This window comes from Hetaerina americana, unplaced genomic scaffold (genome assembly GCF_022747635.1).
Source record: "Hetaerina americana unplaced genomic scaffold, ioHetAmer1.1.p SCAF_10, whole genome shotgun sequence".
NCBI classification, from domain to species: Eukaryota; Metazoa; Arthropoda; class Insecta; order Odonata; family Calopterygidae; genus Hetaerina; species Hetaerina americana.
In genome coordinates, this window is record NW_027286070.1 from 32,585,310 (window position 1) to 32,602,027 (window position 16,718).

The 16,718-nt window shown below is 39.1% G+C and overlaps 1 protein-coding gene across 1 annotated transcript in view; it reads left to right on the plus strand.

Moving 5' to 3' along the window:
• The window catches only part of LOC139700302 (protein dachsous-like), a 29,460-nt gene extending 17,870 nt beyond the window's left edge, over nt 1–11,590 (plus strand). Inside the window, exons 7-10 of the mRNA XM_071598942.1 lie at nt 5,117–5,416; nt 6,162–6,459; nt 7,188–7,316; nt 7,726–11,590. Of these exons, the coding sequence (XP_071455043.1) occupies nt 5,117–5,416; nt 6,162–6,459; nt 7,188–7,316; nt 7,726–10,624 (3,626 nt within the window). The 3' untranslated portion in view covers nt 10,625–11,590. The remainder of the gene's footprint in view (nt 1–5,116; nt 5,417–6,161; nt 6,460–7,187; nt 7,317–7,725) is intronic.
• The last annotated feature ends 5,128 nt before the right edge of the window (nt 11,591–16,718 follow it).

Genomic DNA, 16,718 nt, shown 5'->3' on the forward strand with positions numbered 1-16,718 from the left:
CTACTATGATAGGAGAATCTGACACATTTTTTTTCTTTCGAGTCGTAGTGAAATGAATAGAGTGATTTCCAATGAAGTAATTTCACTAATATGCGCCGCGCCATATGTAATCCGTTTACGATAATTTTCGACCTTACAATTTTAATCCTCCGAGTTTTTAAATAAACAGGTGTCTACTGCCGGTGAAAAATGTTTCATGTAGTCACAATACTAAAGTAGTGGTAGCGAGGTGTTCCTTGCTACCCGAATGAAGACCTTCACGTACTAAGCACTTCTTTCCGTCATCAGCTTGCTGATATTTTAGAAAAAATCATTCAGCTTTGCTTTTCAATATTGATATACCTATTGTAGCTGTCGATGTTGATCGAAGCTCTCTCGTTTTTCAGGAATCCGCGGCCGTGGCACTCGCCCCACAGGCATGAAATTACCCGAAATTCTTGCTTCGGCCGTTGAAGTCTCTTATGAATATTTCGATTCTATTTCTAAAGCGTTCTTGCGGCTAAGGACTCATTGCACCGTTAACGCAAGAAAATCTATTTAAAACAACAAACGCGAGAAGGACCTCGAACCACGACCTTTTTGCTAGTCGACGAGCGCTTTTTCATCGAAGTTCTCTGGTCCGTTTCTATTGTGAGGTCAGGGCAGGTGCGGAAAGCTTGGTTTGTAAGTAGCTTTTGAGAGATAATATTTTAAGGAGTTGTGCAGATTCCCGTGGTTGCTGAAACTGCTAGGTCAATTATGTGAAACTTTCATTGCAGGGATTGCGTACGAATTTCCTTATCTTTCGAGTACATTTCTCTTAAATTTTGAATAAAATGTATTTGATAGTATGAGTTGCTATTTTGGTGGAAGCAATTCTATATCAGCATGAGTTCGTGCCGTGCTAGGAATCTCTCGAGTTGATCCAAGTTGTAAACTCAGTTGTTCAAAACGTACTTCAAAGCAGTCATTATTGGTACGGTTCCACACATCATTTTTATTCGGAAGGGAAGCTTTTACGAATATCGGAGAAGTCTTAGACGAAATTAGCGTTTGTTGTCGGTACTACTTCGATTATTGTCCAGGAAAATGGGCTCACTCTACTTAAAATTACTTCCTCAAGCTGACATAGAAGGGATTGTATATATGTACAGAAAATGAACTGAATAAAAAACAAAATAATACCAATTTGTTTACCAGTCATCGAAAAAGCTGATGATTGTGAAATAATTCTACATTTTGCTGTAATAATCACTTGCATATCCAAAAGAGTTCATTAATCCTATGAGGCTCGTGAGTTTTTGACCGTACAAATCGTATACCAGTTAGAATTTGTAACATTTACATGACCTTAATAATATTTACCTCATTACTCAGCGGATTATATCGCGTCTTTTAGGCAATACTAGTTGGTACTGTTATAATTTATAGAATAATATTTTCTCCTGTATATTATTCGTAAGAATGAGAAACCAAGATGGAACCCAGTTAAATATAAACAAATATATGTTTAAAATTTCACTCATCTTTCATCGTCGGCGCTAACTACGCAACAGCAGAATAACTGTGAAAAAATTGACAGCTGAGATAATAAGAAGGGATAGGGTGGGGAGAGGGCAGTGGAGGCGTAATAGTCCTCCAAGAACTTGAAAGATCCCTGCGTCTATACGGTCGTCCTCCGCCCGCCCTTCACCCGTCCACACACCCCCGCCTTACCCTCCCCTCCCAATCCAACAAACAATGGGATTTTCAGGAGCTGCCAGCGCTCGCTCGACTGCCCTCGGGAATGTGGGCGGCGTGTGTGAGCGCGCGCCCTGATCGTCTTTTATTGGTTTATTCACTCCCTCCGTTTAGCCTCGGGCGTGGTGAAGAAGATCTCAGCCTCAGATGCAATGGGTGGTGGTGAACCTTCGATCCGACCTCTCTCTCTCACACAAACCCACCCGCCCTTTCTTCCCCTTTCCTCCTTCCACCCTCGCAACCCCTTCCACCCACCCCGCCAATCGTAACTCGGGACTTCCATTACCCGTGCTGCTGCTCTAGGGGGCGCCTGTCCCCACCCCTCCCACTGTCCGCATTATCCCCACGCCGCATCAATATACGTGCTCAATGAATCATTCTACATCATCGACGGGCTCACTCCCCACCCCTACCACTACCCTTCCCTGCCCCCTCCCCGGCACCTTCGCCCCCCACTCCCCCGCCCTTCCTTATCCCTCCTCTCTAGCCTGACCTCGCCGTCACCACTCCCGATCCCATTGTGTTCATAACCTCTGCTTCCACAGCCCTCCCCCTGAGTGCAGCCATCGAGCTACCGTTTAAAGCGCATGTCTTCTCCGCCAAAGGAGGAAGATCCAGGCTTATAATTGCATCTCCATCTCCTCCAAGTTCTTCTCCTCCTCCCTCTTCCTCCCCACCTACCTCAACCTGTCGCATCGCGGGAAACAAAGGGTGTTACTTCTCAGAGTGAGCCTTTAGAGGAATTTTACTTGTGCCCCAAGTCTCCAATTGAGGATTGAGACCATCTTTCACCGCGAAATTATCTTCGCATCGGATACTTAGCGTTGTTGAGCACTAGCGGAATCTGTGATCTAAATTGTTCATTGACTTATTGGAGGGATAGTGGGCTGGCGTTATTGATGGTTCGACGTTTGCTAGATATGAAGACTTTTATTTGGGTCAGACGGTATGGCGATGGCACTAATTTTAAATCCCTGTGGTTTTATTTTTCCCTTACATTTTCCACAATACGATGGTATCATACATGAGGCATAAGCTGTATAACCGCAATGGGCCAGAATTAAGTGATTTCCTTGCGTTTAATTTTTCCGCAGTTTGCCATTCCTTCGAATTCCAGCTTCAAGGTATTTTTGCTATTCGATTTTGCACAAATTTCTCATCACCTACATAAATACTTCAATTAGTGATGCTTAGCACTTTTTGCCCTGTGTGCGGATCTTTCTCAAAATAATAATTACGAAATCCGTCCTCTCACATTATAAATGGTTAATTTCAAGGAAACTAAAAGTTTCTTCAAATTTTCCATCTTTCAGGAATTTACCGCCGTCATATCTAACCTATATGAAGACGAAAGCTTAGAATGCATGACGAACTAACTACGTAACGTCAAAACCGAATGAGGTTTTACTGAAATCAAGAAAACAATTAGTGAAAGGAACTCCAATTAATAACATTCTCTCTAATAATCAGTCCACTATTTGAAATTAAATGTGTTGGACATTCTAAGCAATCAAGTTGGTGCTAACAGTTATAAATCATTATAATCGTAAGTCCTTGATTGCTTGTTAGAATATCAAGGGTTTTGTTTGTATTTTATTCTTGTGCCGTACTTTGAAAGTATTTAAGTGTACTTTAAAAGCGTTAAAATATTTTCACCATGATTTAAACAGCTATTTAGTTGTGAGCATTGATTTTTATTATTTGTTGATTATTAAACTCTATGCTCTATAGTTCATGGAACTTGATTACTGAAAGCCATCTGAAGTAATGCGGGAGTTTCTTTCTTGCATTATTGCTTTATGAGTTTCTCATCATTCTACCCTATTCATTCCGCCCAAAATGTCTGTTCTCTCTCTTTTCCCCACTTCACCCAGCACTGTCCCTTCTATCGTATCCTTCAGATCCCGCTAAGTCTCATTAACTCCTACACCCTCTTCTCCTGTCTGCTTCAAGGTTTCCCCACCAATTTTCAGCTCTTCCCCATCCCGTCTAACACTTCTTCATTTGTCTTCCTTTCTACCTGGCATACATTTTTCATCTCTCTCCACATCCGCATCCCAAAAGCTTTCAATCTACGTTCAAGATTTTAGACTAATCATTTCTTTACGGAATATACTCGGCCCTGATCATCAATTCCCTGCCTTTAATTAACCCCTATTTTTCCCATAGCACTTCCCTCACAAGACTCTTACTGCTCTTGCAATTTAAATCGAAGGCACTGATTTTTTTTAAATACCTTTAAATTGGGACTCTGAAGTCTTATTTCAGCTGTCAGACGGTGTCTTAGTGATTGAGATTTTATGTTCCTACTCTCAATAGTGCCGATCTCAAAACAAATTTCATATTTTGATTTGGCAGCAAAAATCTCCTGTCCTAACTTTTCATTTTTTTATTTAATAACCATTGAGAATGGAGAAGCTTAAGGACGCAGTGACGACTTAATATAGCTTTTCACACCCTCTCCAATCCGTCCTGTCTCCCCAATTACCATACAGCTTACTTCGCCCGCAAAGAATAGTAACGATAGGGACGCCGGCTTTTGCTAAGGGCCACTCTACCTCTCTCCCTGTTTAACGAGGGCGGAGAAATAGGACGAGGATAATGTTAGTGGAGGTGAAGTAGAGAGTGGGCATGGAGGGCCAACCGAATGAGCGGCCGAAGAGTTAAGCGGCTCTTAATGTCAAAGTGGCACGAATTTCCCGCTTATCCGGTATTTTATTGCCAGGTCGTCCTTCCTGCAACTTCTCGCCTACTTTCCTCACTTTCCTAGGAATGCAATGCGCTGCTAGCAGCGTCTTCAAACAAGGTTCCATCATTGCCTTGTAAGATGTTAAGAATCGAAGTGGAATGGAAATGGCGCCGATATAAAGGACGTCGAACTGTTTTTGGCCGTTTCATCCTTCCTCTCCCCATTACCACCACATACCATTCAGCCAATAATTTCAAGTTACTGTCATAATGCATTCCCCTCAACCTTATTAATTTCGCAAGAAACCCTTGCTTCAGCGTGGTGGCTGAAATTCACTTTACATTTTTGTGTCAGAAGATGTGAAATAATTTAATGTTGAATAACTGACAGTACATGTAATATTTGATCCCTTAAATAGCTTAGAATGTGAACATAATTAATAGTTATGACTTTGTCTAAAATGATTTGATCAAATGTGTTGCCGAATATTGTGTGCTAGTACTTAATCCGCATCTCATTCTTCGTTTTTAACATTTAAGAAATTTCAATGTTTGTGAAAATAGTGCTGTAATTTAACTTCCTTAGTTTCTTGAAAATTCCTAGATTTTCCACTATGTCATAATATCATTTCAGATAAATGCTTTTTTGAGCAAAACTGTATTTAATGTCTAGCATCACTTGTTACACTTCTCCATCTTCATCTTCCAGGTGCTGTTGAGGGAACTGTAGTGACAGCCGTGACAGCCAATGATGTGGATACAAATCCTGCCTTGACATATTCCTTTGCTGAAGGTGGAAACCCAGATTCTGCCTTCTCCATTGATAGATTCAGTGGTCAAGTTGCTGTGGCCAAACCTCTGGACAGGGAGTCCAGGAAATCCTATCTTCTCAGGGTTCAGGCTTCTGATTCTGCCCATGTGGCCCTCACATCACTCACAGTCATGGTCAGCGATGAGAATGATAATGCACCAGTGTTTGATCGTGTTGCATACGAGGTTGCTCTGCCTGGTGAGACATTAATTGGTCACCTTTTAATTTCATCAGGAACTCATTTTTTCCAGAATGAGAAAGGAAATCCCATAGATGAATTATGTATTTATTCAATCAAAAGAATCATCGTATGGAAATTCTGTTCAATTAACTTAATATGTAATGCCTGCTCTTTTCTTACTCATTTTTTACTCCCTTAGGTTAACTTCACTTGAACTTTGGGGTACATATTTCTTAGATATTGTTTAATTCATTCTCAGGACTTGATGGAAAGTCTTTCACTTTTTGGTGAAATTATTCCAATGATTAACATTTATTTCTTATAAATGACCAAAATACTGCTATGAGTTAACCCAATTTTCTTCATTTAAAACTCCTTCCTGTGGTTGAAGATTAAAAAATTTGGTTGTGCTATACCTTTGATTTGTAATTTTGGAAGATATCTCTGTATTTATCACATTAGTACATAAGTTCCATAAATAGAGAACATTTCATTAAATATGTACCTTAAGACAGTTCCTCATTATTATACTCAAATTCTTTATATGCCACCTCTTCTAGCAGTGGAAACTATTATCTAATTATTCGTTTTTCTGTGTTTTAGTTCCTTTCATTTTTCTATTTTATTTATTGCCATTTATAAAATTAATGAAATACATACCATTGTTATTTGAGAATGACTATTATTATCAATCATTGAAATCTTTATTAAACTGTTGATTTTTCATTTCATTAATCAACCTAAAATAATGACTTTTTTCAGAGTTAACCAAAAGTGCTACAATGGTGATTAGGGTAAATGCCAGTGATGCTGATTCTGGAGATAGTGCAAAAATTCGATACAGCCTTTCTGGAGCTGCTACCAGAGGTTTCAGGATGGATGAATTGACTGGAATTTTGCGAGCCAATAGGAGTCTTGTTGCATTAGATGCCCCAGATGTTCATCTAGTGGTTAAAGCAACAGACTCGGGAAGGCCCCCAATGTCCACTGTAGCTGCCCTCAGGATCCATGTCACTGATATAGGAAGCAGCACTCCTAAATTTGCGCAGGAAGAATACAGGTGAATAGTGGCATCTATAAGTGCCTACCTATGCTGAATTCACTTGTTTCAGTTGATGTTAGCCTTTGATATTATTGCTGTTTCACTGACTGCAATTGACTAATTTTCAAGTTCCCTGGAGGAAATGAATTTCTTAAATTTAGTTATATTTTCCATAAGCTAAGGTGTTGGTGTTAAATTTAGTCTTTCCAATGATGAACAGGCATAACATTTTAAAAGCTTCTTTGGAAAGAGAATACTGCATTTAAAGGGCTGACAGTATCTCACTTAAAAATTGTTTTAAGGAAAAAGCTCACCTCTATAATTCCATGATTAAGATTGCTAAGCTTTAAAACTCTTTCCAATGGTACAATTTTTGTTTCGTCTAGGTTATAAACTTCTTATCATCATGTCTATTTTGAATGACATTGCCATCAAATGATTGAAAATGAACACATTATAAATAAAATATGACATTTTCAAAGCAAATGAATTAAGATTGAAGAGTCATGGCTAGTTGTAATAGAAAAAACTTAAAATTTATGAAACTTTATTTTTCTTGGCAATAATATGGGATTTCTGTCATTGTTAGTATTTTACTTAATTAACAATATTTCTTGAAAACTAACAAAGTTCTAAAAACTGAATTGATCGCCATATCTAGTCTATCCATGTATCATTATGTATGCCAGAAATAATATATATTAAGGCACTCCTATTAATTACGAAACCAATACTTCACTTTGCAGAGTCCATGTAAAGGAAGATGCTTCAAGAGGAACTACTATTCATCAACTAATGCCTTCTGAAGCAGAGAATGGAAACATTGAACTTACTATTACCAATGGAAATGAGGATGGCTGCTTCTATATTTTGAGGTAAATGTTCTCTCTGAAAGAAATTCATATTTAGTAGGTTTTATGTATTTATTTCGTCAGTATGTGACTATATACACAATATTTCAAATTGGCCTGGTTATAAAGGCTAGCTAGTGAAAATTATTCATTTAAAATTGCAATTTCAACTTCAGAATATTTCAAATCATAATAGAGGGTGATTGAAAATTGAAATTAGCCACTTTGGGTGCTGAAATCAAATTTTTGTGAAATAGTCAACATATGTTAAAATATGCATTATAATAGGTCATTTTAATTATTAAATTACAATTAATTTTTTTACTCAGGACAAATTTAATGGTTTTAAATGAATAAAATAAGTAAAAAAATATATACTTGCAGATAATAAACTAGTTTCTTTTTCTAATATTTATTTTGTTTTCTTCCACAGTCCAAGTGGTGAACTGATCCTCTTACGAGATATGGACCGTGAAAATGTGGACATGTACACACTAAGAGTAGTTGCACGGGACAAAGGATCACCCTCAAGAAATGCTAGTGCAGTAATAGTAGTACAGGTTGATGATGCCAATGACAATCCTCCCCTATTCTCTCAGCCACATTATGAGGGTCGTGTTGGAGAAGGAGCATCAATTGGAACGTCTGTTCTTCGTCTTGCTGCATCAGATGCTGATGAGGGGACAAATGCTGCATTTCTTTTTGACTTCACTTCTGGTAATGATGAAGATCTGTTTGCTCTTGACCCAAGTTCTGGAATCCTATCATTACGTCGCAAGCTGGACTATGAGTTCTCATCTAAACATCATCTTGTGGTTAGAGTTACTGATAGGGCTACACCTGCTGATAGGCAACTATCCTCTGTTGCAACCGTTACTATTGTAGTTGAAGATGAAAATGACAATGATCCAAAATTCCCACTATCAAGGTACCTTGCAACTATAGCTGAAAATGAACCCTTGGGAACATCTGTCTTCTCAGCACTAGCATCCGATGCAGATAAGGGTCCTTTTGGAGTGTTAACATACACTATTACTGAAGGTGATGGTAGGGGAAGATTCAAAGTAGACTCGGCTACAGGACTTGTTTCTTCTGCGGCAGTGTTTGATTATGAGGCTAGAGACAGATATTCTATCACCTTGAGAGCCACAGATGCAGGTGGTAAGGCTGCCACTGCAGTAGTTGTTGTGGAGGTTGATAGTCGAGATGAGTATCCTCCTGAGTTTACTGAAAGAACTTATCATTTTGTAGCACCATCAATGGCAAGAGTAGGGCATATTGTGGGGCATGTTAGAGCTGTTGATAGGGATAAGGGACCAGATGGTAGGGTGGTTTACCAACTAACCAATCAACACCCATTCTTCAAGATTAATCGAACTACCGGTGCTGTGATGGTTAAAAAGAAGATGGGATCAGAAACTGGTCCATCAAGTGATGTGAGCCTTGTAGTTACTGCAAGTTCTGGGCGACCTGGGTCTTTGACTAACATGACTGTTGTTGAAATAGCCATTGATGGAGTGGACAGAGGTTCAAACCTAGCCACTACAGATATGGGTGGAGCTGCCACTGCAGCTGGAACAGCTACTGGTGGTTTAGCTGATTGGGCCCTTGGACTTTTGATTGCTCTCATTGTTCTTGTGCTAGCATTTGGGGCAACTTTCCTTTTCCTTCATGTTCGGCATAAGAGACAGGGGAAACCCTCCATTAGTGCAGAGCCATTTGACCCATCCTCTTTTGACACAATTGACATCCGTGGTCCCCCAGGGTCCTCATCAGCTGCAGCTGCAGCAGCAGCTGCTGCTGCTGCTGCCGCAGCCGCCGCTGCTGCAATGGCACAATTCCCACCAAAATATGATGAAATACCAGCTTATGAAGCAGCTGCTGCTGCTGAAAGACAACAGAGGGACAGGAGAGGAGGTGCAGGTGGTGGTGGTGGAGCCGGTGCTGGTGCTGGGGGTGGTCATCATCATCATCATCCACACAGACACATGGGAAATGCAGGGGCTGGAGGGGCAGCATCAGAACTCTCAGAACAGAGTCAGTCAGCATCAAGTGGCAGGGGATCAGCTGAAGATGGAGATGATGTTGAAGATGAAGAGATTAGGATGATCAATGAAGGACAACTCATACAACAAAGAGAGCAGAGGGACCAAGTTGCCCAAGCTGCAGCAGCAGCTGCAGCTGCTGTGGCCTCGGCCCAGGCACACCAACAGCAGCAACGTCACAGATCCAGAGAACGATTGGGTCTCCCAGACTCAGGCATACACCAAGGGGGTGATGAGGATAACCTCAGTGATGTGTCAGTCCACAACACACAGGAGTATCTTGCCAGGCTTGGCATTGATTCCTCAAGGTCAGCCACTGGTGCAGCTGCAGCAGCTTCTCCTGATGCATGTTCCTCTTCCTCAGACCTCTTGCTAAAAGGAGCACCCCCAGAACTTCTCCCTCATCACAGCATAGATTCTATCCACTTGTTTGAGGATGAGGGTGGTGGTGAAGGAGATGGGGATATGGACATCTCCACACTCATTTATGCGAAGCTGAATGAGGTGGGGGGAGCTGGTTCCAGTGCCAGCGGTGGAGGTGCTGGAGGGGGTGGAAGTGAGGAGTGTGTTGGTTGTGGTGGAGGTGTGAGTGCTTCTGGTGCTAGTGCTCCTGGCAGTTCCTCAGGAGACAGGCATGTGATGGAGGGAGGTAGAGGAGCTTTTGGTTTTGGTGATGAAGGACAGCCATCCATGACTGGTTCCCTCAGTTCCATTGTGCACAGTGAGGAGGAACTTACAGGTAGTTACAACTGGGATTATTTGCTGGACTGGGGTCCGCAGTATCAACCTTTGGCGCATGTATTTTCAGAGATTGCACGCCTTAAGGATGACACTGCTCCCAAAGGTGGTGGTGGAGGCGGTGGAGGTGGTTATGGAGGTGGCCATGGGAAGAAAACACTTGCAGTGCAAGTGAAACCATCAGCCCCTCCAATTCCTCCTCTCCTAACAAGTGTTGCTCCCCGTTCCCTGGCACCCGTTGCTCTGACCACTGTGCGTTCTAGTCACCACCAGCTGCCTCGGTCACCTATCAGCCACGAGTCCAGTGTTGTGGGTGGTGTTGGTGGAATGGCAGGTGGTTTTGCATCTGCTGCCATGTCCCCAAGTTTCTCTCCTTCCCTGTCACCCTTAGCAACCCGCTCACCCTCCATTTCACCAATGGTAGCTCCTGGAGTTGCTGGTACCCTGCCACAGGGAAGTTCAACACCTCATCATGGAAGAGCTCCATGCCCTTCTGGCTTAGTTGGTGGTAAGTGTTCAGCAGGAAAAGACACTGAGCTTAGGATATGATGGACATGTGAGATGAACTGTTGATAATTAATTTCAAAGTTCCACTTATGTAAAATATTTCATGATGTGTGTGAAAGCAGGGCCAAGAGAACTCACTTTAAATGGAACTCCTGCAAAAAACTGTTAAGTAGGAAGGTGAATCTCCATATTTATTTTAAAAGATAGACTGGAAGTGTATTATCAGTGGTGCAAAAAATATTTGTGATATTTTGTTCGAGTGAGATACATTAAGTTCGGTGTGAGTTCTTTATGGGGCATAAAGAAAAATTGTAATTTCATTTTGGACCTTTTGGCTCTTGATGAAATGCAGTTGGATGAGCTTTCCTATGTAGAGTGGGAACTGTTGTTTTTACAGTGATAAAGAGTATTAGGTCCTTACCTATATTTTTCTATGTTGCCTCCAGAGTATGAGTGCATGTGAATGTTTTCAAGAGTGTGATTGTGTAAAATATGATGTTACAAGTGAAAGAACAAGAAAAGTGCACAATATTGCTTTTGGGATGTGTAAATATTGTAGTAAGACAATTAAGAAATGTGGAAATAGGAGAGAAGTCAAGTTTCACATTGAACTTGCAATTCCTGTAAATTAGTGTGAATTTCTCAAGCCAGTGTAAATAATGTAATTCATCATTCCAAGAAGCATGGTTAAGTTGTGTTGACTCAGCCATGTAGCCATCAGTATGACACGTGAGAAGGGAAAGCCTGCTCATTGACCTCACTATTTTTTTTAAGTTTTAAATTTTGGAATTTTAACAAGAGGGAGCTGCAAACAAATATCATATTGCTCAATGTTACTGCCTTTTGTTTTGCCCATTTTACATTGTGTTGATGTCAAATGGTTTATTCTAAGCTGTCTATGTAAGACATCAAAATTAGATAAATTTGAGGAAAGGCAGATAGCATTCTTGGAAACAAATGCAATGAAAAAGTATGTCATCTATTCCCTGTGATGATTGAAAATTTAGTGATCAGAAGATTTGTAATAAAATAATGTTCACAGAATTAGATTAATATTAAATAAATGGCTTCATATAAATAACTTTGTTTTATTTATTTTTCCTACCGTAAATCATACAAATGCAGTGATGTATCTAATTTTCAAAATACTCTTAACATTAACTTGTGCATGTAAATATATTATATTTTTTTTAATAATCAAAATCAGGATTATTTTATTCTTTACAGTAGGTATTTTAAAAGGTATTGTGGATATCTGGTGCAGAGGTCGGGGGCAGAAAAAAATGCTTTGTAAGTTAAGAGTTTATTTTGTTTAATTTTCAAGGCATGAGTGCTTGATATATGTTTTTGAGAAATCTTTTTGCACATGAGAAAGGCAGTGTAGAGGGGGCTTTTGTGACCATTGATGATGTTATAATATTGATGTGGTCATCGCCTTTCAGCTTGGCACTCTAGTAGTGATAATTTTGGTTTGAAGGAAAGAACATTGTATTTTGCCTTACAAACAATGAGTAGAAGAGTGTATACGAAGATAAAATGTGTTGCCTCAGGCGTAACTTTATGGAATTTGCATAACATATTGAAATGAAATGAAATAATTGACTTTGTAATTCCACACACTTTATTTTAAAAAACACTGTGTTTTTTAAAAATAAAGTGTGTGGAATTACAAAGTCATTCATTTCATTTCAATATAGTATATACAAAGATTTGAGAGAACTTAACTGCACCCAGAGATTTAAAGAGTTATATTCCTGGTATGGGGTATTTTACCAAAAGTAAACATTTGATCACTTGCTTGTATATACTTTTGTAGAAACATTAATAGAAGCACCTTTTTTGCCTCCAATGGAAAATGATTTCTATTTCACACTGCAATACTCCTTTTTTTTTACAACCATTGAATGTTGGCATTTCTTTCTAAATATCCCCCCCCCCCTATGTTCTCTTACTTTTCAGGTCATATCTTCTTCATTTTCATTTTACCATGATTAAATAAAACAGTTTTCATATTTGTGATGACCTATAAATTTAACTATCTCAGAAGTGTTTAGGACAAAATGGCCAGGAAGTAGGGACAAAAGAAGAGTTGCATTAAGCAGAAAAGCTTTCACCAGGAAGAAGGAATTGCTAACAGAGACATTGAGAGAGTGCGTTAAGAAAAAGCTTGTCAAAACTTTGATATTTAGCGTGGATTTGTTCAGGATGGAAACATGGTCATTTAAGCAACGTGATTAGTGTAGATTGGAGGATATTGACCTTTGATTGAGGGGAAGTTTGGAAAAGGTGAAACAGAAAGAAAAACAAATTATAGAGTGAAGGAGGAGAGGGATTTTTGGGAGAAATCCTTAGGAGACAGGAATTATGGATGCAGGGAATTTTGATTGGCAATTGATTGTTGAAGACTGTGATAGAGGGAAGAATCGGCAAACAAGAAGGGGGAAAGAGAAAAGACATGGTGGATAGAATAAAGGGAGGAAGGAAGTATGTGGAATTGAAGAAGGGTTTATTGCTGTATGTGATATCGGGTTGTGTTTTGTTAGGAGAGGCAATGAAGTGCATTGTTGGTCAGTCTTTCCATCCAAAAAATACCTTAAATTTTAGAATAATAATAATGATCTTCAATCATAAGACTGAACAGGCTTAATTCCTGTAATCAACCTTTCTTTTTATTTTCATTACATTTATCCCATATTTTTTATTGAATATTAATAACAATCTCATATACAGGATGTGGCAGCATAACTTGATGATTTGGATTGAAATCAGCAACTTATGCAGCTTTCCATCCAATCAATGACTCTGTATGAGTTAGGCGTGTTAATATAAGATATATATAAGATTTTTGCCCAGGACTCAAAAGTGATTTATGTCTTCCGGAGAATATTTTCAGCATTACTCAAAAATAATGTTGCTAGAGGAAACGTGAGGTCAGTCTCTCGTCTTATGTAGGATGATGCCACATTTGGGAAGAACAAAAGCATGAAAGTTCTTCAAAGAAATTGACCTCCCATTGCTTTTAATTCATAAGAAGAAAGTTTTTGCCTCCAAAGAGAGTTAAATTAATGCATTGAAGTCCTCAAATTTATTTCCCAGCCCCAGTTTTTATTTCAATTGAAGAATTATTTAAGTCTCTTAAAAGTAAAGAATACAATGAATATATCTTCCAATTCTGACAATTTTTTTGTGAACTTTGGACGGGCAAATGCTAAAATTTAATACTACCACCGGCAAATATCCAGATTGGCAAGATCTCATCTACATATTAGCTTTAATTGGTCTATTTTCCTCTTGGTCATGACATTAGCAATTTGCCTGTCTCATTTTTTTCTGCACTATTGTCATAATATCACAGTTATTATTATGAGGTAATATACTGGTTTTGGATGAACAGAACTACCAAATAAATATCTTATGCCTCCAAACAAAACACAACCCAACATCCTACTCTACAACAAGCCACTCTTTATCTCCATATATTTTCTTCTTTCGTTCATACCATCCAAAATCCCTATCCTATTCCTGCCCTTTCCTTGTTTGCCTATTGTTCTCCCCAATATCACTGTCTTCAACATCCCACTGCCATTCAATCTACTTTTCATTCATTTTACCTGTCTTCTTATGATTTATCCCAACAATCCCATATCCTCCCCCACCATACTCTTCGTTTGTTTTCCATTGCGTCCGCTTCGCCTTCTCCACACCCACATTTCAAAAGCATCCAATCTACCCCTATCATCCTGTTTCAGTGACTATATTTCCACACCATACTATACTATATTATGCTCCATATCAAAGTTTTAAAGAACCTATTCTCGAAATCCTTACTCAACGTCCCTGTCATCAATTCCCTCCTTGTAAAAACCTCTTTGCCTGATGAAATTTTTCTCCTTACATCCCTACTACTTTGACCATTTTGGTCCAAAACACTTTTGAGATATGTATACTGTTCCACCTGCTCTAGTTTTTGTCCTCCGATTTTAATGTTAAGCTTAGCCTATCTCTATCTGGAAAATCGCATATTCTTTGTTCTATGTATATTGATTCTCATTCCATATCTATTGTTCCGAGTTTCCAATTTACGCAGCAATACTTGCAACTCCTTGGCTGTTTGACAAGCAAGAGCGTAGTCATCAGCAAACCTAACTGATTTTACGAATCCCCTCCTACTTTCATTACTACCTTCAGTTCTTCCCTTGTCTCTTTAATCATTTCCTCCACATATACTTTGAACAGTACGGTGGTAATGAGCATCCCTGCTTTACTCCTCCTCCTAACTCTGCCCATCTGGGCTCTCCATCTCCCATAGAAGTATGCAATGAATCCATGCATCTGTGCAGATCCAATATAGTACCCACCTATCATGTCATTGGCTCTCATCTATAATAAATTCTTTTGTTTTCATTTAAACTTGGGTGCCTTTTCTATTAATTTTCAATAGTGAGTGCTATACCTGTAACAACTATCCTAATTGTTTTCCAACATTATCATAAATATTGAAGTTGATGGTTCACATTTCTGTGCATTGATAAAAGCAGCCCCGCAATAAAAAATTTAGCTGTGTGTGTAAGTTTGCATACACCATAAAATAAAAATTATTTTTTAAATTTTTAGTGCAACCAAATTGGTGAAGAAGTACGCCAAAATGCCCAACTATCTAAAAGGAACACCATTTATACAGTTTTGCATAGAGATCTGGAAAATGTGGTGACTTTGTCCATTTTTTAAAGATCTTTCACAATTTTCAAGTAATTTTGTTTTGAATGCCCAGACAAACTAAATTTAATGGAAGTATACATTAGTATTGCAAATATGCCCAAAGTTTTACATTAAGCACATAATATTTTATAAACAAATGCAGTGACTGAAGTCACCCTGTACAACAGAGCGACTTTGGCCAAGAAATATTTTTCCTAATAACTGTCCATTGAGTAAACTGAATCAGGTAAGTCAAATTAGTCATTAGAAGTGTTTTAGAATGTGAGGAAAGTAATAAGGGGATTGAAAAAAAGAACTTTGCCTTGCAAAGAAGCTTGTACAAAGAGGTGGGAGTTAGTGACAAACATCTGATGTAAAGATGAGTGAAAGGGCAGACCCAGGAAAGACAATTGTAAACTTTAATATATATTGTAGCCTTGTATGGTTTGGAAACTTTGCTATTGAGGCAAAAGGATTACCATAGATTGGGAACTTGGGAGACTTGGAAGTTGCTTGAATGCTTGAAGAATATTTGAGTTGCTTGAATAATTCAGGACAAGTGGATGTCTAGGTACTGAGAGGCTATGGGATGCTGGAGATGGCGATAGAGTGGAGAATATTGGGGTAAACAAAGGAAATTAAGAGCTCTCAAGAATGACCTAAGGAGTATGCAGAGTTTACAAAAATATTCTCTTCGATTATTTTCTGAAAAGCCAGCAAGGATTCAAAATGTAACTAATCGAAAAAAGAGCCTTCCTTTTATCTCCACCTTCTTTATAGCTATAATCGTTATATTACTTATTATTATTCCGTAAATTATAAGTCATAGGACCTATTTTCATGGTATCTTTTTCTCACAATACTCCGTTAGTCAAAGTACTACTCTGAATTTGACTTGTTATACCGTAAAATTTGTCCGACGAGCAGTGGCCATTTGCGTCAGCCACCACTTTGCGTAATTTTAAATACCAACTATCAATGGCTCAGATAACGAACTTATCGATGGCTGCAAGAGGATTCGGAAAAGTATGACTGTGTTCCAAAAGCAGAATCGTCCTCGGTCGATTTATTTCTGAGTATCAATGAAAGACATACGAGTAGTAGTAGTTTTTATGGGAGGCGACCGACAGCTAGGGTTATTTGCGCCATTAGGGATGGTAGGGAGAGGAAGGGTGAAAACCTGGCGTCGGCATTTGCGTCGAAAGGTGCCAAGGGGTCCTTAGGTCAACGTCCCATCTGACGGACGTCGTATTCACTCAAAGTGCTCTCCTCGAAGCAGATCAAGTAGGGATCAGGATACCACTAAAAAATATTTGTTTTTTCCTGTCTCCAGGAACCTTGACCCTCTGGGTGGGAAGCCTGTATGTTAGCCAATACCCCATCCCGATCCCCATAGACGTTCGAGTTCACAGAAGAAATAATTATTGAAATAGGATTA